The sequence below is a fragment of the Myodes glareolus genome, chromosome 6 (assembly GCF_982192425.1).
Source record: "Myodes glareolus chromosome 6, mMyoGla1.1, whole genome shotgun sequence".
NCBI classification, from domain to species: Eukaryota; Metazoa; Chordata; class Mammalia; order Rodentia; family Cricetidae; genus Myodes; species Myodes glareolus.
The window spans coordinates 69,538,430-69,557,174 of NC_142031.1; the positions used below are offsets into that span (position 1 = coordinate 69,538,430).

At 41.2% G+C, this 18,745-nt stretch overlaps 1 protein-coding gene across 1 annotated transcript in view; it reads left to right on the top strand.

Annotated features, from left to right (window-relative positions):
• The window catches only part of Herc3 (HECT and RLD domain containing E3 ubiquitin protein ligase 3), a 101,748-nt gene that overhangs the window by 51,400 nt on the left and 31,603 nt on the right, over positions 1-18,745 (top strand). Inside the window, exons 14-20 of the mRNA XM_048439637.3 lie at positions 1,039-1,202; positions 1,319-1,432; positions 9,011-9,034; positions 9,136-9,225; positions 11,618-11,788; positions 12,897-13,040; positions 15,758-15,924. Of these exons, the coding sequence (XP_048295594.2) occupies positions 1,039-1,202; positions 1,319-1,432; positions 9,011-9,034; positions 9,136-9,225; positions 11,618-11,788; positions 12,897-13,040; positions 15,758-15,924 (874 nt within the window). The remainder of the gene's footprint in view (positions 1-1,038; positions 1,203-1,318; positions 1,433-9,010; positions 9,035-9,135; positions 9,226-11,617; positions 11,789-12,896; positions 13,041-15,757; positions 15,925-18,745) is intronic.

Consider the following 18,745-nt stretch of genomic DNA (forward strand, 5'->3'; position numbering starts at 1 on the left):
TTTCAGGTCAGATAACAAAACTGAATAAGATTATTCAATTTTGTAATTAATTTATTTCTAAATCTTACAGTTCAAATTTAAGAGAAACTCTCAGAGTGAACACAGTAGATGTCTGCACACAAATCTAACAGCTATCAATAGTTTGTCCATTTTTTTTGTTCTTTCCCCACTTTAGTTTTTTTTTATGTTTATGGATATTTTGTCTGCATGTTTTGTCTGTGTACCATGTTACTGCCTGGTGCCGTGGAGGCCAGAAGAGGGCATCAATCCCCTGGAACTGGAATTTCAGGTGGTCAGTAGTAGGAATAAAACCTGGGTCTGGAAGAGCAGTCAGTGCTCTTAACCACTGAGCCCACTCCTCAACATCATTTTTAGTGAAATATTTTAAGTAAGAAAACCTTACGAATTTCAGTGTGGTTAAGTTCATTTCTGAAGAATCCAGTGATAAAATCCTGCTTGGTTGGATATGAGAAAGTATCACCTGGAGAGAATAAATGTCACGGATCTCTTAAACATTAATTATGTCTCATAACAGGAAGGAGTGGTTTCTCTCTTCCCCTGAAACTGAGGTGTCCCTTGCACCCCTGGTACAGAATGTCAGGAGTGGTGAGAGGGGTGCTGGAAGGACCAGGGCACATGAATCCTGCTGCAGTAGGTGCAGCCAGCATCCTGCCATCCAGGGCGTGCGTCTGGACTCCCCGCCCCCCAGCCTTGGAACTTTTTCAGACTAGCCTTCAGCCGGAAACTGAAACAAACAAACAAGCATAAAAGTCATTTAAGAAAAAAAAAGGGAAGGGGGAGATGGCAGTGGGGGAGAGGGAGGAACAAGGAAATAAAGGTGTAGAAAGTTTTAGGACTTCTTGACCAACTGTTTTCTCCAGACATGTTCCAATGGTTCTTTCTTGAAATCAGTTTTGGGAAGCTGTATTGTAGACTAATGTTTATCTTCTAGCCGTAGGAGCTTTAGCTGTCAGGAAGAAGACATAAGAACACTTGCCCGAGGTTATGTGTTAAAACATGTCTTCTTTCTTTCTTAAGATAACTGGTGGTCTCAGGCATGCCCAAAATACTTCTTGAAGCTGGTGAACCTCTATAAAAGTGCAGTCCTTTATCTGCTGAGGGGAAGGAAGACATTCCTAATCCCCGTGCTGTTCAACAATTACATGACAGCAGCTCTCAAGCTGCTGAAGAAATTATACAAGGTAACCCTTGGGGATGGGGAGGGGTGGGGTGTGGGAGGAAGTGCCCTGCCGGGCCTTTCTCTGGAAGACTTCTCACTTCTTTGGTTTTAGTTGTTCTTGTCTTCTGCTTTGATCAGGTAAATCTTAAAGTGAAGCATGTGGAATATGACACATTTTACATCCCCGAGATCTCCAGTCTGGTGGACATCCAGGAAGACTACCTCATGTGGTTTTTGCATCAAGCAGGGATGGTAAGAGTTCGTGTAAAACATATTTTAAAGCTCTGACCTTTTTGTGTTTTTGTATATTTTTTTTAAAATGTAACCTTGGCCCATTGTGGAGGACCAAAACTGTGAGCCTATTTCCACCTTGTCTGAAGGGCAGAGTTTCAGGTGCTCAGAGTTGTTGCCCTTCCACCCTGAGCAAAGGTCAGAGAGGTGGAGCTTACTGCTATTCCTCTGACAAAGGTCCCCTGAGAGCTGAGAGTTCTACTCTCTCAAGGTTATTGTCAACAGGAGTGGCTGATGTCAGGACCTTGTGTTTCCCTAGTAGAGGAGTAGATCTGTTTCCACCTCCAACAAAAAAAAATCTAAGGATCCAACTAAGTTCCTATTCCCAGGGAGATAACAATGGATTCCATTCAGGGAGTGGTTTGCCTACAGAATGTTTTGATCTAGTGTGTTACTTGTTCTAGCAACAGAATGTTTAACTAAGAAGGTAGCGGCAGTCTTCAACTGGTCTGTTCATTTTCTTATATCATGGTAATGCAGTTTTTTTTAAAATCTTACTCCTTCCTTTTGGGGTTGGGGCATTTAAGCAAATGGAAATTAAACACGGGTGATTTCCGGTACTCACTGGAACTCCCACCTGACACTATCCTATACTTCTGGCTTATTATTTTCACTCATATCTTTGTTTTCTTTACTTATTTTTCTTATCCCCATGCCCCTACCCTGGTAAGTAGTATCCTTGCTGAAGCTGGTCTCCGACAATCCATCTACCTTGTCTTTGGCTTTAATGCTGGTGCCACACCTGTCTTTCACTCAATTCACATTTACATTGTTGAAACTTGGAAGTATTTAAGGTAACCCTATGCATCATAAGTGTCATAACGTATCTGGGGCTGGGATGTAACTTAGTGGTGAAGTGTGTGCGTAGCATGCTCAGGGCCAGGTGTGATCCCAGTCTACATTAAAAAGGAAGAAGGGAAGGAAGGGAAGGAAGAAAGATCAAAATATCTAAAGTGGCCAAATTGATAAAAGCAGTGGATTGATGTTTGGCAGAGGTGGTCTGGTGACAATGGGAAACGCGAGTTGTTTTTTAATGCATTTTAGGCTCCACTTTAATAAGATGTGATGGTTCTAGAATTCTGTTGTACAACAGTGTGAACCTTTCGGGGTTATTTTTGTTCTGTTTTTGTAATATTTTATCTCAAGTGTTTGTGCTTGAGTATTTTATCTGCATGTATGTTTGTGTACCATGTTCATGCCTGGTACCTGCAGCCAGGCAAGGGCATTTGATCTGGAAATAGAATTATAGACTGCTGTGAAATGCCATATGATTCCTGAGAATTGAACCTAGGTCCTCTGCAAGAACAGCCAGTGCTATTAACTGCTGAACAATCTCTCCGCCCCTTTGTTTTGTTTCTGAGATAAAATCTCACGTATCCCAGACTAGCTTCAGACTTATTGTATAACCAAAAATGAACTTAGTCGTCTTGCCTACCCACCTCTTCCCAAGTTCTGGAATTACTAGTGTGTGCTTCCACACCTGTTCTTTATGCATTGTTGGGCATCAAACTCAGGACTTCATTCAGCCCCTAACTAATGAACTGTGTCACCAGTATGTAGACCAAGTTTTCCCACCCCAGCAGCTGCTTCCAAATTGCTACATTGAGGCTTATATTACTTATAAATGCTCAGCCAATAGCTCAAGATTATTACAACTAGCTCTTACAACTTAAATTAACCTGTTTCTATTAATCTACATATTGCCACATGGCTTGTGACTTTACCTATCCTTCACCATGTCCTGTTTCCTCTGCGATTGGTTGGCTGGCATGTAAATATTGTTAATACTGCTGATCAATACATTTGAAAATAGTGAAGATGTTATACTTTATATTATATACTTATTTTTTGAGTCACAAATTAGATATCTGGACTTTGATAGATAAACTTGCAGTATTTCTCGGATCTTGGGAGATCTGGCACACAGCTGCCTTCCAGAAGTCACCAGATGTCTGGGTGGAAGAACATCTTTTAGATAAGAATATTTATGTACCACCATCCCCATTGATTTACCCCTGGTATTGGGGATCATTTGCTAGTCATTGTTTTCACTCTTCTTACATGATCTGCCCAGACATTGCAGCCACCTCTTCTTGAGGATGGCTTGTATTAGGATGTCATACATCCCTAACTCAACTCTGATGATGTTTGACATAGCCTCGATGTACTGTGGATTCCTGTTTGCCACCCCCTAGGCACGGCAGGAATTGCTCAGCAATAGCAGCTGGCCTGGATAATGGAGGGTTTTAGGATTTGTGCACATCTGAATGCCAGAGAACAGGTGGTCGTTTGGGCCTTCTCTTTAATGTAGCTGGTGTAAGAGATGCATCTGAGGCCAGGCCTTTGCCACTTTCACAGATCCGTCACCACCATCGGGATGTGGCATCTTCCCTGGATGGTTTTTGAGCTGTCTTGTGGTCATCTCCAAGAAAAGTATTTATATAAGTGTAATAGCCAAGGTAGTTTTCTTCGTCAGATGATAGATGATAATGGTGGAAATATTTTTTTCTCATGGAAAGTTTAAAAATTGGGACACTGGTATTTTTTGTAAGGTTTTGTTTTTGTTTTGAAAAACAAAATACTTTTCAATAGAAAAGTTTTAGAAGAGTTGATATTGGAATTTTAACATGGGAACATCTAGTCCTACTTAATTTAGAGATTATGAAAGGTCAGTTTGTGAGTTATAAAATGTTAGCGACAGAAATGAGTCTTAATGAGTTATTTCCGGTAATTACCTCATCTGCAGGTAGAACACAGAGGCCCAGGGACAGTTTTTCTCTAGCTTGGCGTGCCTGACATTCAGCTCTTCTCATTTCCCTAACTGTTATTATTAGACTGTCGATGGCCATGACCACAGTGTCTGAGGAGACGTGCCGAAGTGACCGGTTTTACCAGTTTCTCTCTGTGATAAACACAGGTGTTATAAACAACTGTCTTTCAAGATCTCAGGCTTCATCTCCGCTTTGGTAATTAAAGCCCTTGCTACAAGAAGGGCTTGTAAAAAGATTAACTGAAGTTAGTGTGTGACTTTTTATGCTTTCTGTAGAAATTTTTCTGTTGTATAAGGCACAGTGTAATTAGAAGTTGAAATTTGTTTCTTGATGTCTTGAAGTATTGATTTAAATACTAATGGCATTTCATATAATTTTTATTTTAATCACTTTAAAATAAAAATAGTGAACAATTGGTTTGCTGTATTAATACTTAACCTGGTACTAGCACAGTGGAGAAGACCAAGCACATGGTCCTTTCTAGAAGGACTGTCTAGGGGTACTTGTGGGAGGTCCCCACAAATGCTATTGCCTGCAAGTTAGTGAAGTGTGGAGAGGCAACAAAGACGCTCAGTGCAGCACCGGTTAGCCGGGCTTCTTCAGACACAGTACAATTTTGGAAAAAAGATTCCCTGGTAACATTGATCTCAGTCCCATGTGCATGGTGTGATTGCATCGAAACACCCGCAAAGTACATGTGACCATGAAGATGGTTTCGATCGCGAAGGGCCTAGGATTTGGTGCGGTCTCTAACCAAGATGGCGTACAAGTCAGCAGGCTATAAAGTACATGTGACATCTCCCCTAAGGATGGTTTTTCTTGATGGAGAAGCAAATTAAAGATGAAGGTCTAGGGGATTTGGTCTGGCTCTGTAGATAGCAAAGGTCACCAGGTCATTAATAGCATTTCTGGTTTCTCCAGTGCTTATCCGTGAGCGCTCACGCCCTCTACTGGTGTGGTAGCACACACCTCTAATCCCAGCACTTTGGAAGGCAGGGGCAGCTAGATCTTTGTGAGTTCAAGACCTGACTAGTTCATAGAGTGAGTGGAACTATATAGTAATACTTTATCAAAAAAAAAAAGAACTGGATTAAATTTCCAACTTTGATCTGCTGCTTTTGGCCTTAATCGGGTAAATTAATTTCTTTAGGCCTGAGAGTTATGCAGGGCCACCGCGGTGCTTGGCACATCAGGAGCCTTCAGCCACTGTTTTTCACAAGTAGCTCTTGAACACCTACACATATCATTACCTTGGCTAGTTGCTAGAATGGAACAGAGCCCTATGTTATCTACCTTGATGAGTAAAGCACAGACAGGGATGGTTCCCAAGTGACTGATTTTGTCCATTTTAAGAAGAAACAACAGTGGATTATTTTATTTGCTAATAATGTGCTGCAATCCTCATTTGCAAACTAAAAGGCATGCAGAGTGAATGTCTGAATGTCTCTGAAGGCTCCCGTAGAGGGCAGTGCAAGCGCGACATTCAGTGGTTCGCAAAAGGCCTTCAGAGACAAGATCTGATAAATCGTGGCATCTTGCTGTCTCATATGCTTTGAAAAATGAGTTTATGCCATAAATGCAACTCTGCTGCAGGCAGAGACCTTGAAATACTGTCCTGGTACTGTGGAACCTTATGTTTGGGAGACTCATTTCAGCCCAGGATAAACAGTCTTGTAAGAGGTGATCAATTCAATGGTAAACTCAAAGTAGTTTGCTGTATTAGTCTGAGTGTGAGACCGGCTTCTGTGTGCTTTGACCTGCCTCATGTGTTCCAGACTTGGTTCTCAGGGCCGGAATTGTCTCTCTGGTGTCTCAGTGCAGAGAAGTGCTCTGAGATCCCTAAAGGAATATAGATCTAAAGGGTCAATAGAATGGATTTTAATTATTATTGCTGTTATATGGTTTCATTTAAATATGCATAAACACAAAAGGAAGTGTAGTTCTTATTCATATTATATACATAAATTAAATATACACATTAATTAGAAAACATTATAGTCAGTCAAATACTTAGGAGGTTCAGGGACTCAGTGTGGTGAGCTAGTGTGTCTCCCCTCCACCCAAATAAATGTGCCAGCCTTGTAGATAAGGACTGCAGCCACCAGGCCTGCCTAGAGCCTCTCAGAGGCCTTCAGGGATGACTCAGCGCCTTCTCTTGCTGCTGTTCAATCTTCTTCATGCAGCAAGCTAGGGAAGTGTTGGCTTTTTCCTTAGTAAACACAGTATCTACCAAGCAAAAAAAAAAAAAAAGAAAGAAAGAAAGAAAGAAAGAAAGAGAAAAGAAAAAAAATCCTTTTCTTTTCCCACTGTGCTTGCACAGCAGCTGAATGTTTCCAGCCCACCCGTGCAGTTATTAACAGTTAAGTGTAAATTGAGTGATCACACACAATAAGAAGAGCTCTTTCAGAGTGTGTTTTTATTTTGCTTAGAAAATCATTTAAGAAAACAGGACAGTCTAGGGGACATTAAAGCAACAGCAGTATATCTCTAAGCATGGATAATTTGTTCATTGTTTTCTTTTGACAAATGTTGCAGATGAAGATGCTCTTTATTGCTGGCTTTTGTATTTCTGTTACTAATATTTATTATATAACTGTCATGAACATACCATGCTGGAAATATAGATGGATATGTTTGTGTTTTACCAACATATTGGTTTATTGAATAACAATAAATTCACATTTATTGGTTATTTTCCACATCGCTGTGACTGAATGCCCGAAAAAAGCAACTTAAAGGATTAAAGGAGTTCAGAGATACAGTTCCTCATGGTGGCCAAGGAAGGCAGCTGGAGCAGCAGGGTCCACAGCATCTCTCAGGAGTTCAGTCATCTCTCTCTCTCTCTCTCTCTCTCTCTCTCTCTCTCTCTCTCTCTCTCTCTCTTTCATTTTTGAGATAGGGTCTTTTGTATGTGTCCCAGGCTGGCCTGAAACTCACTGTGTATCGGAGAAGAACCTTGAGCTCCTTCTGGCCCCTGCGGTACCCACTGCTGAGTGCTAGGATTATAAGCATGCGCCACCACACCGACTATGTAGTGCTGGGAATCAAACTCAAGGCTTCATATGTGCAAGGCATGCACTCTACTAACTAAGCTGTACCCCTAGTCTGACATTCTCATTTTTTTATCCTGGTAGGACCTCACCCCAAAGAATGATGACCTTCTTCCAGGGTGGGTCATTTCCCCTTTTGACACCATTACCAATATATCCAAAGGTCTGCCTTTCTGAAGATTGTAAATTGACCAAAGGAGCTAGCCATCACATGACAGCTGACCATTAGCAAATTACAAGGCTTTTTTCTCTAGTCTTCATTACTAGTATTACTTGTGAAATTCCAGATTATATTTTACAAAGTTTTCATGCAAGTTCCATGGTGGCTACAAAAGAGCTCAAGAAGACACAGAGCTCAGAGGCCTTCAGGTCAGAGAGCTGTATGACGGCCGCTTCCAGTGTTGCCGAACCCAGCCGGATTGCCGGAGGCCAGCAGACCTGAGACCCAGCAGCAAGCCCAGCCAAAGGGCTGTGGGATCAAAGGGAGGCCCGGGGCCTGGTCCAGATAGAGGGGTAAACAGAGAAATGGACAGATGATTGGATGGACAGAGAGCAGCTCAGAATGGGCCCTGGTTGAGCTGAGCCGAAGCCTCAGGAATAGCTGGTAGCGCTCTGCCTGCCAGTCTCTTAGAGCATTCACAGGGTGTTTGCTCAGTGAGGGGCACCCTACCACTGTATTATTAGATAACCTTTCTGTGGGGCCCAGGTAAATATGTTGTACTTTTGTTGGTCTGCCATGTTAGATAAGTTCTAGGGCCTGGTTTTGTGCATATGGTTTTAATTCCACCATGTGCTCGTGCTAATGACCTGTGTTGGTACATGTTGTCTACTTGTATAAGTCATTTATCAGTTTATACTTTATGGTCTGTGCCAGACAGGTGGTGGCATGTATTTGCACGTAAATTGCAGCTTCACTGTCATCCTGCCTTGTGTTTGCACTCAGAATGGAGCCAGCCAATGCTTTGTGAAATGGACTCCGCTAGGCAGGACACAACGGGAAGGGCACTGTTGCCTACCGTGTGGAGGAATTCAGTGCGGTGTACAGCCTGGTCTCCACAAATAACACATTTTTTTCAGAAGTTTTCCTTATTTCCCTGGCATAGAAACTGTAATGTACCTGTTACATACACTCGATTGTGGCTGAATTTGTGTCCTATAACTTTTCTCAGAATGAAAATCATAGGATCAGCCTCCAATTCATAGAGCAGCTTTTATGGGCAAAATACTTAGTATGAGTATTACTGTTTGCTTTCCTAAGCATGTGTGCAGGAGACAGAGAAGGTGTTACTGGTACTGCAGGTTAAGCAGCCCTCATCTGGAATCCACGTGTTATCCTCACGTTTGCCATGTAGTCCAGGCTGGCCTTCAGCTGGCCTTCTCCCACCTGAGCCGCGCTGCTGCTAGGCTCAGACTTCTTCTTAAGAGAGAAGTCAATCAATTTTGTGAATTATGAAGAATCAGTACATGACCTTGAAAATATTTTATATTTTTAAGAATTTTTGCTTTTAAGATTTTTGCCCTTTTTTTGAGTCTGTGTTCGTCAAAACAACTTTTTTTCTTATCAAAACATTGTCAGCTATTGAAACAGTATTAGGTTGATGGCTGAAAAGCCAGATAATGTAAAATGATTTCTTATAATATGTTTTATATTTGAGGGGGTTTAAAATTATGGCTTTTATAATTCAAGTAAAAGTATGTTCTTTTTGTTTTTTACACAGAAGGCTAGACCATCCATCATGCAGGTAATTTTTTTTGTATTTTATTTTTTTTTTTAATATACTGATGTATCTCCAGTGTTCTCTGTAGAGTTCTTTAACAATACCAATGACATGTTTTCTTCTAGGATACTGTAACCCTTTGTGCCTACCCTTTCATCTTTGATGCCCAAGCCAAGACCAAAATGCTGCAGACCGATGCGGAGTTACAGATGCAGGTAGCGTTTTCAGGGTCATTTCCTCCTTTGACTTTTTGTCGTTGTTCACATCCAGTTATTTTATGTGTCTACAACTCTCAGGTCACAGTCTGTCATTGAGGAAAGTCAGGACAGGAACTCCTAGCAGGAATTGGAATAGACATCATGGAGGAACACTGCTCACTGGTTTGTAGTAAAGACTCAGGACCACCTGCCCAAGGATGGTACCATCTGCAGCAGGCAGGGCTCACCCCACAATCAATCTTTAATCAAAATGTTCCAGACATGGCCATAGGCCAATATGATAGAAGCAATTGCAGTTGAGGCTCCCTCTTCCCAGGTAACTCTAGTTTACGTCAAATAAATAAAAAACCAAATAAATAGCAATCAGCAACCAAAAAAAAAAAAACAAACTAGTATAAGATATTCCTGTGGAATGTATAGTTGACAAGGAATTTTCTCCCATTTCTTCCAGCTATTTTTTAAGGTTTTATTTATTTTAATTTCATGTATATGTGAGCATTTGTTTGAATGTGTTTCTCTGCACCACATGCATGCTTGGTGCCCAATGAAACCAGAAGAACATGTCAGATCCTCTGGGACTGGAGTCATGCAGATGCTGGGGATTAAACATAGGTCCTCTGGAAGAGCAACCCATGCTCTTAACCAGAGCCATGCCTCTAGTCCCTTTGCTGTCGGCTGGTTGTTGCTTTGCTGTGTGAAAGCCTTTTTCATGCAGTTCTATCAGTAAATGCCTAATTATTTTTTGTGAAAGCTGTTGGCAGTGTCTCCATTTTGAAGTAGTTTTTAACCTGCCTTTTCTTCTAGTATTTTTCAAGTCTTATGTTAAAGTTACTTTGATCTATTTTGAGTTGATTTTTTGTATAGGGATAAACAATTCAGATCTAGGTCTTTTGTTCTTTTTTTCTTTTCTTTTTGTGTGAATAATCCAACTTTCCCAACACCATTTGAATAGGCTGACTTTTTTCGTAATGTATGTTTTTGACATCTTTGTAAAGGTGAGGCGTCTGTAGCAATGTGGGTATATTTTGGTAATCTGAAATATTTTTCTTCATTCCTCTGCCAAACTATATCAAATCATATAGTTATGGGGTTGTTTAATATGCAGTATTTGAACTGTATTAATATATAGAAAATAAAATACGGTTCTGAAAAATAATTTTGATATAGATTATATTGATTCTCTGTATTGCTTTTGGGAGAATGGTTGGTTTGCCCCATCAATTCTGTCTATCCGCTGGGGTAGTTTTTTATTTTTCTCCTCCATCTTTCTTTGTCAAGGTCTTTTACCTCCTGTGTTGAGGTTCTTTCTAGGCTAGTTTCCAGGCCAGTTTGTAGTCCAGCTTACTTTGAAATCTTGGCCTTTTTCTAGACCCCTGTTGCTAAGATTACAGGTGTGTACCACGATACCAGGTTCAGTAATGTTATGTTCAATGTATATTTATGTAGACTTGGAGTGTTAGCTATTTTCTGTTTCTGCCAGTTAGTAAACACTTGAGGCTTTGTGGACCATGTCTCCGTTAAGAACCATTTAACTCTTTTGTAGATGGCAGCCTCGGAAACATGGAGTAAAACAAATCTAAGAACACCAAAACAACCCCAAATAAAAGCAAAACTTTATGCATATTTAAAAACTTGAATTTTATATAACTTTTCATATTGTAAATATTACCCCTCAACCATTTAAAATGACAGAAAACCATTATTAGCGCAAGAGTTATGCAAAACCAGGCCCTAGACTGTGGGGCCACAACTTGCTGAGCTGGTGTAAAGGAAATAATCATGGAAATTGGTGGTCTCCACTGAGTCCAAAAAGATTTTGTTTAATAGTTTAATTTATTGTGTATTTTATTATAAAATAGAATTTATTTTATTTGAATATATGTAGAGACATTAGTGAATTAGCAATCCAGATCTACTAAGCCCTCCAGTTTGTTAGTGGACATGTCTTTATTTGTCTTTCTGTCTCTCCATTTCTTTTTCTCTTTCTTCAGTTTTTTATCTGCCTATATGTATATCTGTTTTCATAGGAGTCTAGCTATGATATTGTTGAGTTGCAGGTTTTCTAGTGAATTGGACGCTTTTGGCAGTGACTGTTGGTTCCTTTTTCTGCTATTTTGAGAATGATTTTTCAAGTATATTGTTACTTCATTCTTAATGAGTTGAAATCACTTTATTGGGCCTAGTTAATTTGATCATATGACTCATAAGCTATTTCATCTAATCTTGTTGCATCCATATTAGAAAGATTTATGTGGCCTGTAAATGTAAGTAGTGAAAAAGTTAAGGTTTTGAAGAAAAGGAGAAAATTGAAAGAAAGTCAGCCATCTCTGGTTCAGAGACTCTGCAGGCCGTGCACTATGCTCAGAATACTTTGGTTGTTCTATTCCAGGTCGCAGTCAACGGAGCCAACCTGCAGAATGTCTTCATGCTTCTCACCCTGGAGCCTCTGCTGGCCAGAAGCCCCTTCCTGGTCCTTCATGTCCGCAGGAACCACCTTGTTGGAGACGCCTTGAGAGAGCTGAGCATCCATTCTGACATTGATCTGAAGAAACCTCTCAAAGTGAGCCCCTTTAGTGTTCCCTCTTGTGCCCTATGAGCATACGGCAGCACAGATCTCACTGCGATAGAGAGGGTAGCCACTCATCGTTGGTGCCAACCTTTTTACAAGAATCTGATCACCTCCTTTTGTCCAGTCACCGGAAAGAGCGCTTCATTGGAATATCAGATCAAGTGCCAGTGGGTTGTTGAGAGATTCTTGGGCTCTGCTTCTGCTGCCTGTAGTGTGCCTGCTCTAGACTATCAAAAACGGTCATGTAAGATATATATGAAATATACATAACTTTGAAAAAATACGACAATTAAGAGCTCACCTAGGAACATTAGGATGTCTAGGATTTAAGAGACAGAATGAAAAAACAGAGAGATGAAAAGGTGAAATCATCTACGAAGCTGATGGCCCACTAGTATAGGCAAGGTTAGGGATATGTGATTAGTGACAAAATGTCGCTTTCCGTAGACTGTGCATTAGTGCACAAGACTGCTTACTGTACTCTAGGCTCTGTGTGAAGCTTGGTTTACAGCAGGTATCCTGAGGAATAGATAATAAACTACTTGAAGATGTTTAAAATTAAATGACTTCTTTCTCTGTTGCAAGTCACCTCATATATACTAGTTTCAGAACCACAGTCTGCAACAGGTTGAGCTGCTTATCTCACGCTGTAACCCTCTCCAGAATGTCCTAATGGGGACACATGCTCACAACTCCAATCCCTGCTCATCAGGGGGCCGGAGTTGGAGAGTGGGAAGATCACAGCCATTCCTGACAATGTGGATAGATTTTATCTCGGAATGAAGTGTAACTAGGACTAGACGTGTAGCTCAGTGGGAAAGCACGTGATTCACTTGTGTGTGTCCCAGGGAAAGAACACTTGCTTCGCATGTGTGTAGCTCTTGTTTAACTACTAGAACCACACAAAAAAGACTTTGAGAAAAGCCCTAAAAATCCTACTAGTCTATCTGGTTGTTCTCCCTAGAACTCCTGGTTTTTACTACACACAGCCGCTGCTTTCAGTTTGTTATTCAGATGGTGCTCTTGCTTGGTAGCATAGCTGCATCTTTGGCTGGCCATTGCTTTCCTTGAAGTATTCATTGTGTTTTTGTGTTCCGAGGTGATCTTCGATGGGGAAGAAGCAGTAGATGCTGGTGGTGTTACAAAGGAGTTCTTTCTTTTGCTGTTAAAAGAACTTTTGAATCCCATTTATGGGATGTTTACCTACTATCAAGAGTCACATCTCTTGTGGTTTTCAGATACAGTAAGTTCATAATGTCACAATTAAGTACCCTATTTGCTCTAGACTTCCTGTTTGTTGTCAGACTAGCCTCTTGGTTTCTAATATTGCAAAATTAACCATTAAAATGCCTAACATGTCCAGCCTTCAAGCTGGACTTGCTTTTAAGACTTATAGTATATTTTGTTAGCCATGTGCTCCAGTGCCGTTTCTAGTAGGTGAGATCCAGGCCATGGTATCTACAAAGGGCAAAAGGAACAGTGTGATAAAGAAAGTAGGTGTAAGGGTCGGAGAGATGGCCCAATGGTTAAAAGCACTGGGTGCTCTTAGTAGCAAACATCCACATGGTGCTTCACAATCATCTGTAGCTCCAGTTCTAAGGGATGCCAAGTATGGCGTTCTCAGGCACCAAGTATGCATGCATAGACATGCAAGCAGGCAAAACACCCATACACTCAACAAAATAAAATAACTATAAAGGATTAGTTTAGCTCTTCTTGTTCTCTGTCATTGCACAGAATCAAGGTAAGAAGGGGAACCCACTTGGAACTCTACGTTTGGGTAGTGGATGCACACTGACCTGATCAGTCAGATCTTGGAGCAGCTCCCAGGGTCAGATCCTAGTGTTTTCCAGTGCTAGATATATTAATGGGTTTTTTGAGCATTGAGGTAAATGAAAAAAAATACCACCTAGTGAATGGTCTGTGGGCCAAGGCAGAAGAAATCCTGCACATGTGTAAACAGAGACTGCTTTTTCGTTTCCCGGTCACCCTGACCCGAATAATCGCACAAAAATATAATAATCACAACACTGTTTGACTGATGACTCAGGCATATTTCTTGCTAGCTTTTATATTTTAAATTAACCCATTTCTATTAACCTATATATCACCATGAGGCTGTGGCTTACCGGTAAGGTTCTGATATCTTTCTCCTTCAGCAACTACATGGTGTCTGCCTGACTCTGTCTTCTTTCTCCCTGCATTCAGTTTAGTTTTCCCACCCACCTGTTTTCTGCCCTGCCATAGGCCAAAACAGCTTCTTAATAAAACTGGTAATAAAACGTATTATAGCATCCAGAGGAGAATTCCACATCACAGATGCCAGAGAATGAGTTAAGAAAAAGCACCCTCAGGTACTGGAAACTATGTCATGGGGATTGCATAAGTCAGGGTTCTTTAGAGGACCAGAGCCAGTAAGATGAATATATATTATAGAAAAGGTTTTAGTAGTCAACATTGGATGTCTGTATGCTGGAACAGCTACTCAGTCCTTGAGACTGGAAGCTTCAGCAGTTCCAGTTTGGTGGGAAGGCCTGGCAGATTCCTAGAGACCACTGCTTTTTAGTCTACAGTAGAACGCAAAGAAGCTGGAGTTTGCTGTTAGCAGGAGCAGCGGTAGACACTCTACAGTATGGAGTGAGGGCAGGGAATGGGACAGCATTGCTATCCCCCTAGAACTCTTCAAGGTTCCATTAGCTCTGTGGGAGGGTCTTTGCTCTCAGCTAATCCTTCCTAGAAATGCTCTTACAAACCCACCCTGAGGTATCTCTCATAGTTAATTCCAGCCAGGTTAGCAATCAAGATTTATCTGCCGGGCGGCGGTGGTGCACACCTTTAATCCCAGTACTCGGGAGGCAGAGGCAGGTGAATCTCTGTGAGGTCGAGGCCAGCTTGGTCTACAAGAGCTAGTTCCAGAACAGGCTCCAAAGCTACAGAAAAACCCTGTCTTGAAACAAACAAACAAACAAAAACCAAACAAATAAAAAGAAAGACTTATCATCACAGAGATCCAGAAAGGCATTGGTCTTGGTATCAGATATGATCTGAGCATTGATGTCCATTGCCTGGACTTCTCTATAGGGTTGGGTAGGCCAGGTTTCAACAACACAGACAAGAAACACAGGATAGACTGCTCTGGAACCAAACACAGAGCCAGTGAAATGGAAGTGATGGCATGATCCTAATAGTATGATGGCATGATGGGATCATTCATTACAATTAATAAATTCTATCCAAAAGACCAGAAAGATGCTTTAGTGAAAAGTTTAAAAAGAGAGAAAAGAAATTGGTTTTATATTGTGCTGGGCATTGGTAGTTACATATATATTTTTTTATTGATGGTAGATTGTGTCTGAATATGTACATATAACATAAACTTACTTTTTAAAAATATTCAATAGGAGAGTTAAGCTTTAGATTCAGTGCTAGAGTTGGGGTGTGGCTCCATGGTAGAGCACTAATCTAGCATGCATGAGTACCTCTAGCATTTGAGGGGCTCTTATTTCATCCAACCCATAATTTCAGGGTTTTGAGCTCCTAGAGTTTTCTCCTTAGATTTTCATTGTCCTCAGTGGTAGGAGCTAGTCACATCTGATAATTTAAATTAAAATTCACTAGTAGAGATTCACTTTGTGTGCTTAGTAGACATGTGTAGCCAGTGGCTATGGTCAGGGGTGGTGCAGAGTAGAACAGTTCCATCATCACAGAGCGGTCTCTAAAGAGCCCTGCTGGAGATCACAGCAGGCTGTTTCTAGTCCGTCAGAAGAGTTCCAGGTGCTTGGCTTTGCAGTGCATCTAGCAACAGTAATGAACTTTGATCAGAGAAGTTTCTCTGCCTCAGAGAGTAAATATACATATGGGCTTCATTCTAATGTCCCGAAACATTTTGGGTAGGCGATACAGTATTTCAAGGTCTTACAACACTACTTCTTTCTAATACATTTGTGCACACCCTGACAGTGTTTTGTAGAGCGCAACTGGTTTCACTTGATTGGCATAACCTGTGGTCTGGCGATCTACAACTCCACGGTGGTGGATCTCCACTTCCCATTGGCTCTCTACAAGAAGTTGCTGAACGTAAAGCCTGGCTTGGAAGATTTAAAGGAGCTGTCACCAACTGAAGGAAGGTAAAGAGCTAAAAGTCATGGCGGTGGTGTGGGGACCTGTCCTCACTGTTCTCAGGTGGAAAACAGCATCTCTGCTAGTTTGGGTGTGCTAAAGTGTTGTAGATTATACGGCACTTACCTGAAGCATTGCCTGTGTTACTGTATGGACAAGAGAGGAATTTAAAAGAGGGACCTGGTACCGGAGATACAGTTCAGTGGTTAAGAGCATCTCAGAGGACATGGATTTAGTTCCCAGAACCCATGTGGTGGCTCACAGTCATCTGTGACTCGAGTTTCAGCAGATCTAATGCCCTCGTCTGGCCTCCACAGTCACCAGACATGCACAGACAAACATGCAGGCAAAAACAATCATACACATAAGATAAATAAACCTTTGAAAAAGAAAAGGGAAGGATCCTCACTCCTCAGGAACAATCTTTGCTTTCACTTTCCTGTACTCCCTGCAAAGGAAACTTTGAGCCTTGTTGTGGTCCAGAGATAACAGTGGGGGAGATTATTGAAATGAAAGCCTTTCAAAAAGTTTATTGATAGAGTGATCGATAATTCGCATGCCATACAACTGACCCATATAATGAATATTTAGCATATACTTTAGTGTGTTCAGAGTTGTGTGGCTGTCACTGTAGCCACTTTTAGACTGTTTCACCGCCTGAAAAACAGCCTGGCACTTGGTTCTCTTGTCCCTGCTCTCCACATTATTAATCCTAGGTGAACACTAATCTGCCTTCTGCCTCCATTTGCTTGCCTATTCTGGATTTTTCCTTTTTAAATTCTTGAGACAAGGTCCCATTATGTAGCCCTGGCTGGCCTGGAACTAACTATACAGACCAAGCTGCCCTCCAGCTCACAGTCATTGCCTCGTGAGTGCTGGGACTAAAATTGTGTGCCGTCACGCCTACCTACTCTGGATAGCTTTAAGAAATGGGATGCTTACAGTTCAGTTTGTCTATTTCACGTGGTATGTTTTCCAGACTTGTCCTATTATAACATGAATCAGTGTTTCATTTTTCACACTGGCAGGCAATATTCCACTGTAGCATTCTGTTTTCTGACATACCTTGTATGCTAGCCCATTGTATATATTCCTTTGTACACATACATCACATTTTGTTTCTTTATTCTTCATTTGATGGACACTTAGAGTGTTTCTGCTTTGGAAATATTATGAATAGTGTTGCTGAGAACATTTATATGCAAGGTTTTGTGTAGACATAACTTTTGTTACTCTGACATATGCCTAGGGACAGAATTGCTGATTCATATGCTAATTTCATATTTAGCTTTTGGAGAAACAATTGGAATGCTTTTTGCAGTAGTCAAGCTACATTTTTGTTACTTTTACTTTTTTTTGACTCCTAAGATTCCTCCTTTTCTTGAGTGTCTCTGTGTTGATTGTGGGCAGCAAACAACACACATCTGGTTTGAGAGGGAAGAAATGGCTTCTTTTTTATTGGAAAAGGTGCTAATTTTAAGTTGGGGAAGAATCTCAGAGTTCAGTCCTAGCACCACTGAACAACAAGCATAGCTGCCCACAGTATTGAACACCTGGAATCCAGTACACAGGAAGCTGAGGCAAGGGAACCAGGATCTTAAAACTAGCTGGCACATCACAGCCAGTTCAAAGTGGTCTGTTTCAAAAAAAATAAGTGTATTTATAGAGCATGGTGGTATACCCTAGGTTTAGCTCCTGGTGCCAGGAAAAAAAAAACTGCTTAAGGTAAAAGGAGAAGTTTCTAAAGTACCTTCTACAAGTGGGATTGCCATATATATGGAGGATGCCAGTACTAAGAACTTAAAGGAATGGCGGGGTGGAGGTACCAGGAAATTCAGAATATGACAGAGAGCAGAGGAGACACAAGCAGAGCGATTTTGTCTGGGTTGCTGAAGAGAAGACTGCCTTGGCAGGTGTGGCTGCTCTTGGCTTTGCAGACCTGTCTGAGAACTGGCTCTTTTGAGGTATGGCTTTGGCTGGCTACCTGGTAGCAGGTTGAAGTTCTATGGTAGGAATTTTACCTCAAGTGGCTCTTTTTTGTGTGTTTTCTCTAGAGTACTATGTCACTGCTGTTTTATTCCATGTTTTGACATTATCTTATACTTGCATAAGATTTTCTGAATCTGCGAGAAGGGGCAGAAAGGCACACGTCGGGCACAACAGGGCAAGCACAGAGCTTGCACTGTCGTTTCTTTCATTTTACCTTTGGAGGCAGAGGCTGGAGGGTAGCATTTGAAGATGTGTTCCTCAAAAGGCTGCCATGTTAATGGTTTGACTCAGCAAGAGGAAAACCATGAGAACGGCCATGGTGCAGACACCCTTATGGAGGATGTGTACCATTTTGTCCTAATGAATGTTGTTAATGTCCGTCCTGTTTTGTTTTGTCTTGTTTTTAACTGTCCTGATATTTTTTGATCAGGAAAGCTTAGTACTTTATTACTCTCTCTTAGAGATTATCTCTTCCCTCTGACCTTATCAGAAAAACCTGCTGAACACACACCCACATACAGTAAAATAATAAATACATAAGTAAAATTGATCTTTTTAGAAAATGGGCTGGCAAGATGGCTCAGCAGGTAAAGGTACTTGTGAGCACACCTGACAATGTGAGGTTGATCCCTGCTCTCAGAGTTGTTCACTGACCTCCACATGCAAGCTATAGCATGTGCGTGCTAATAAATAAATATGTGTTTTTAAACCACTGAGCTTGACATCTTTGGAAGACCCTGCAGCTATTTACGTGGATTTGTACGACCTGAGTCAATCTCTGCCTTGAAGTCTTCAGTCAAGAAGCTGTCCTAGTTAGAATTGCAAGGCACTTGGTTTTAT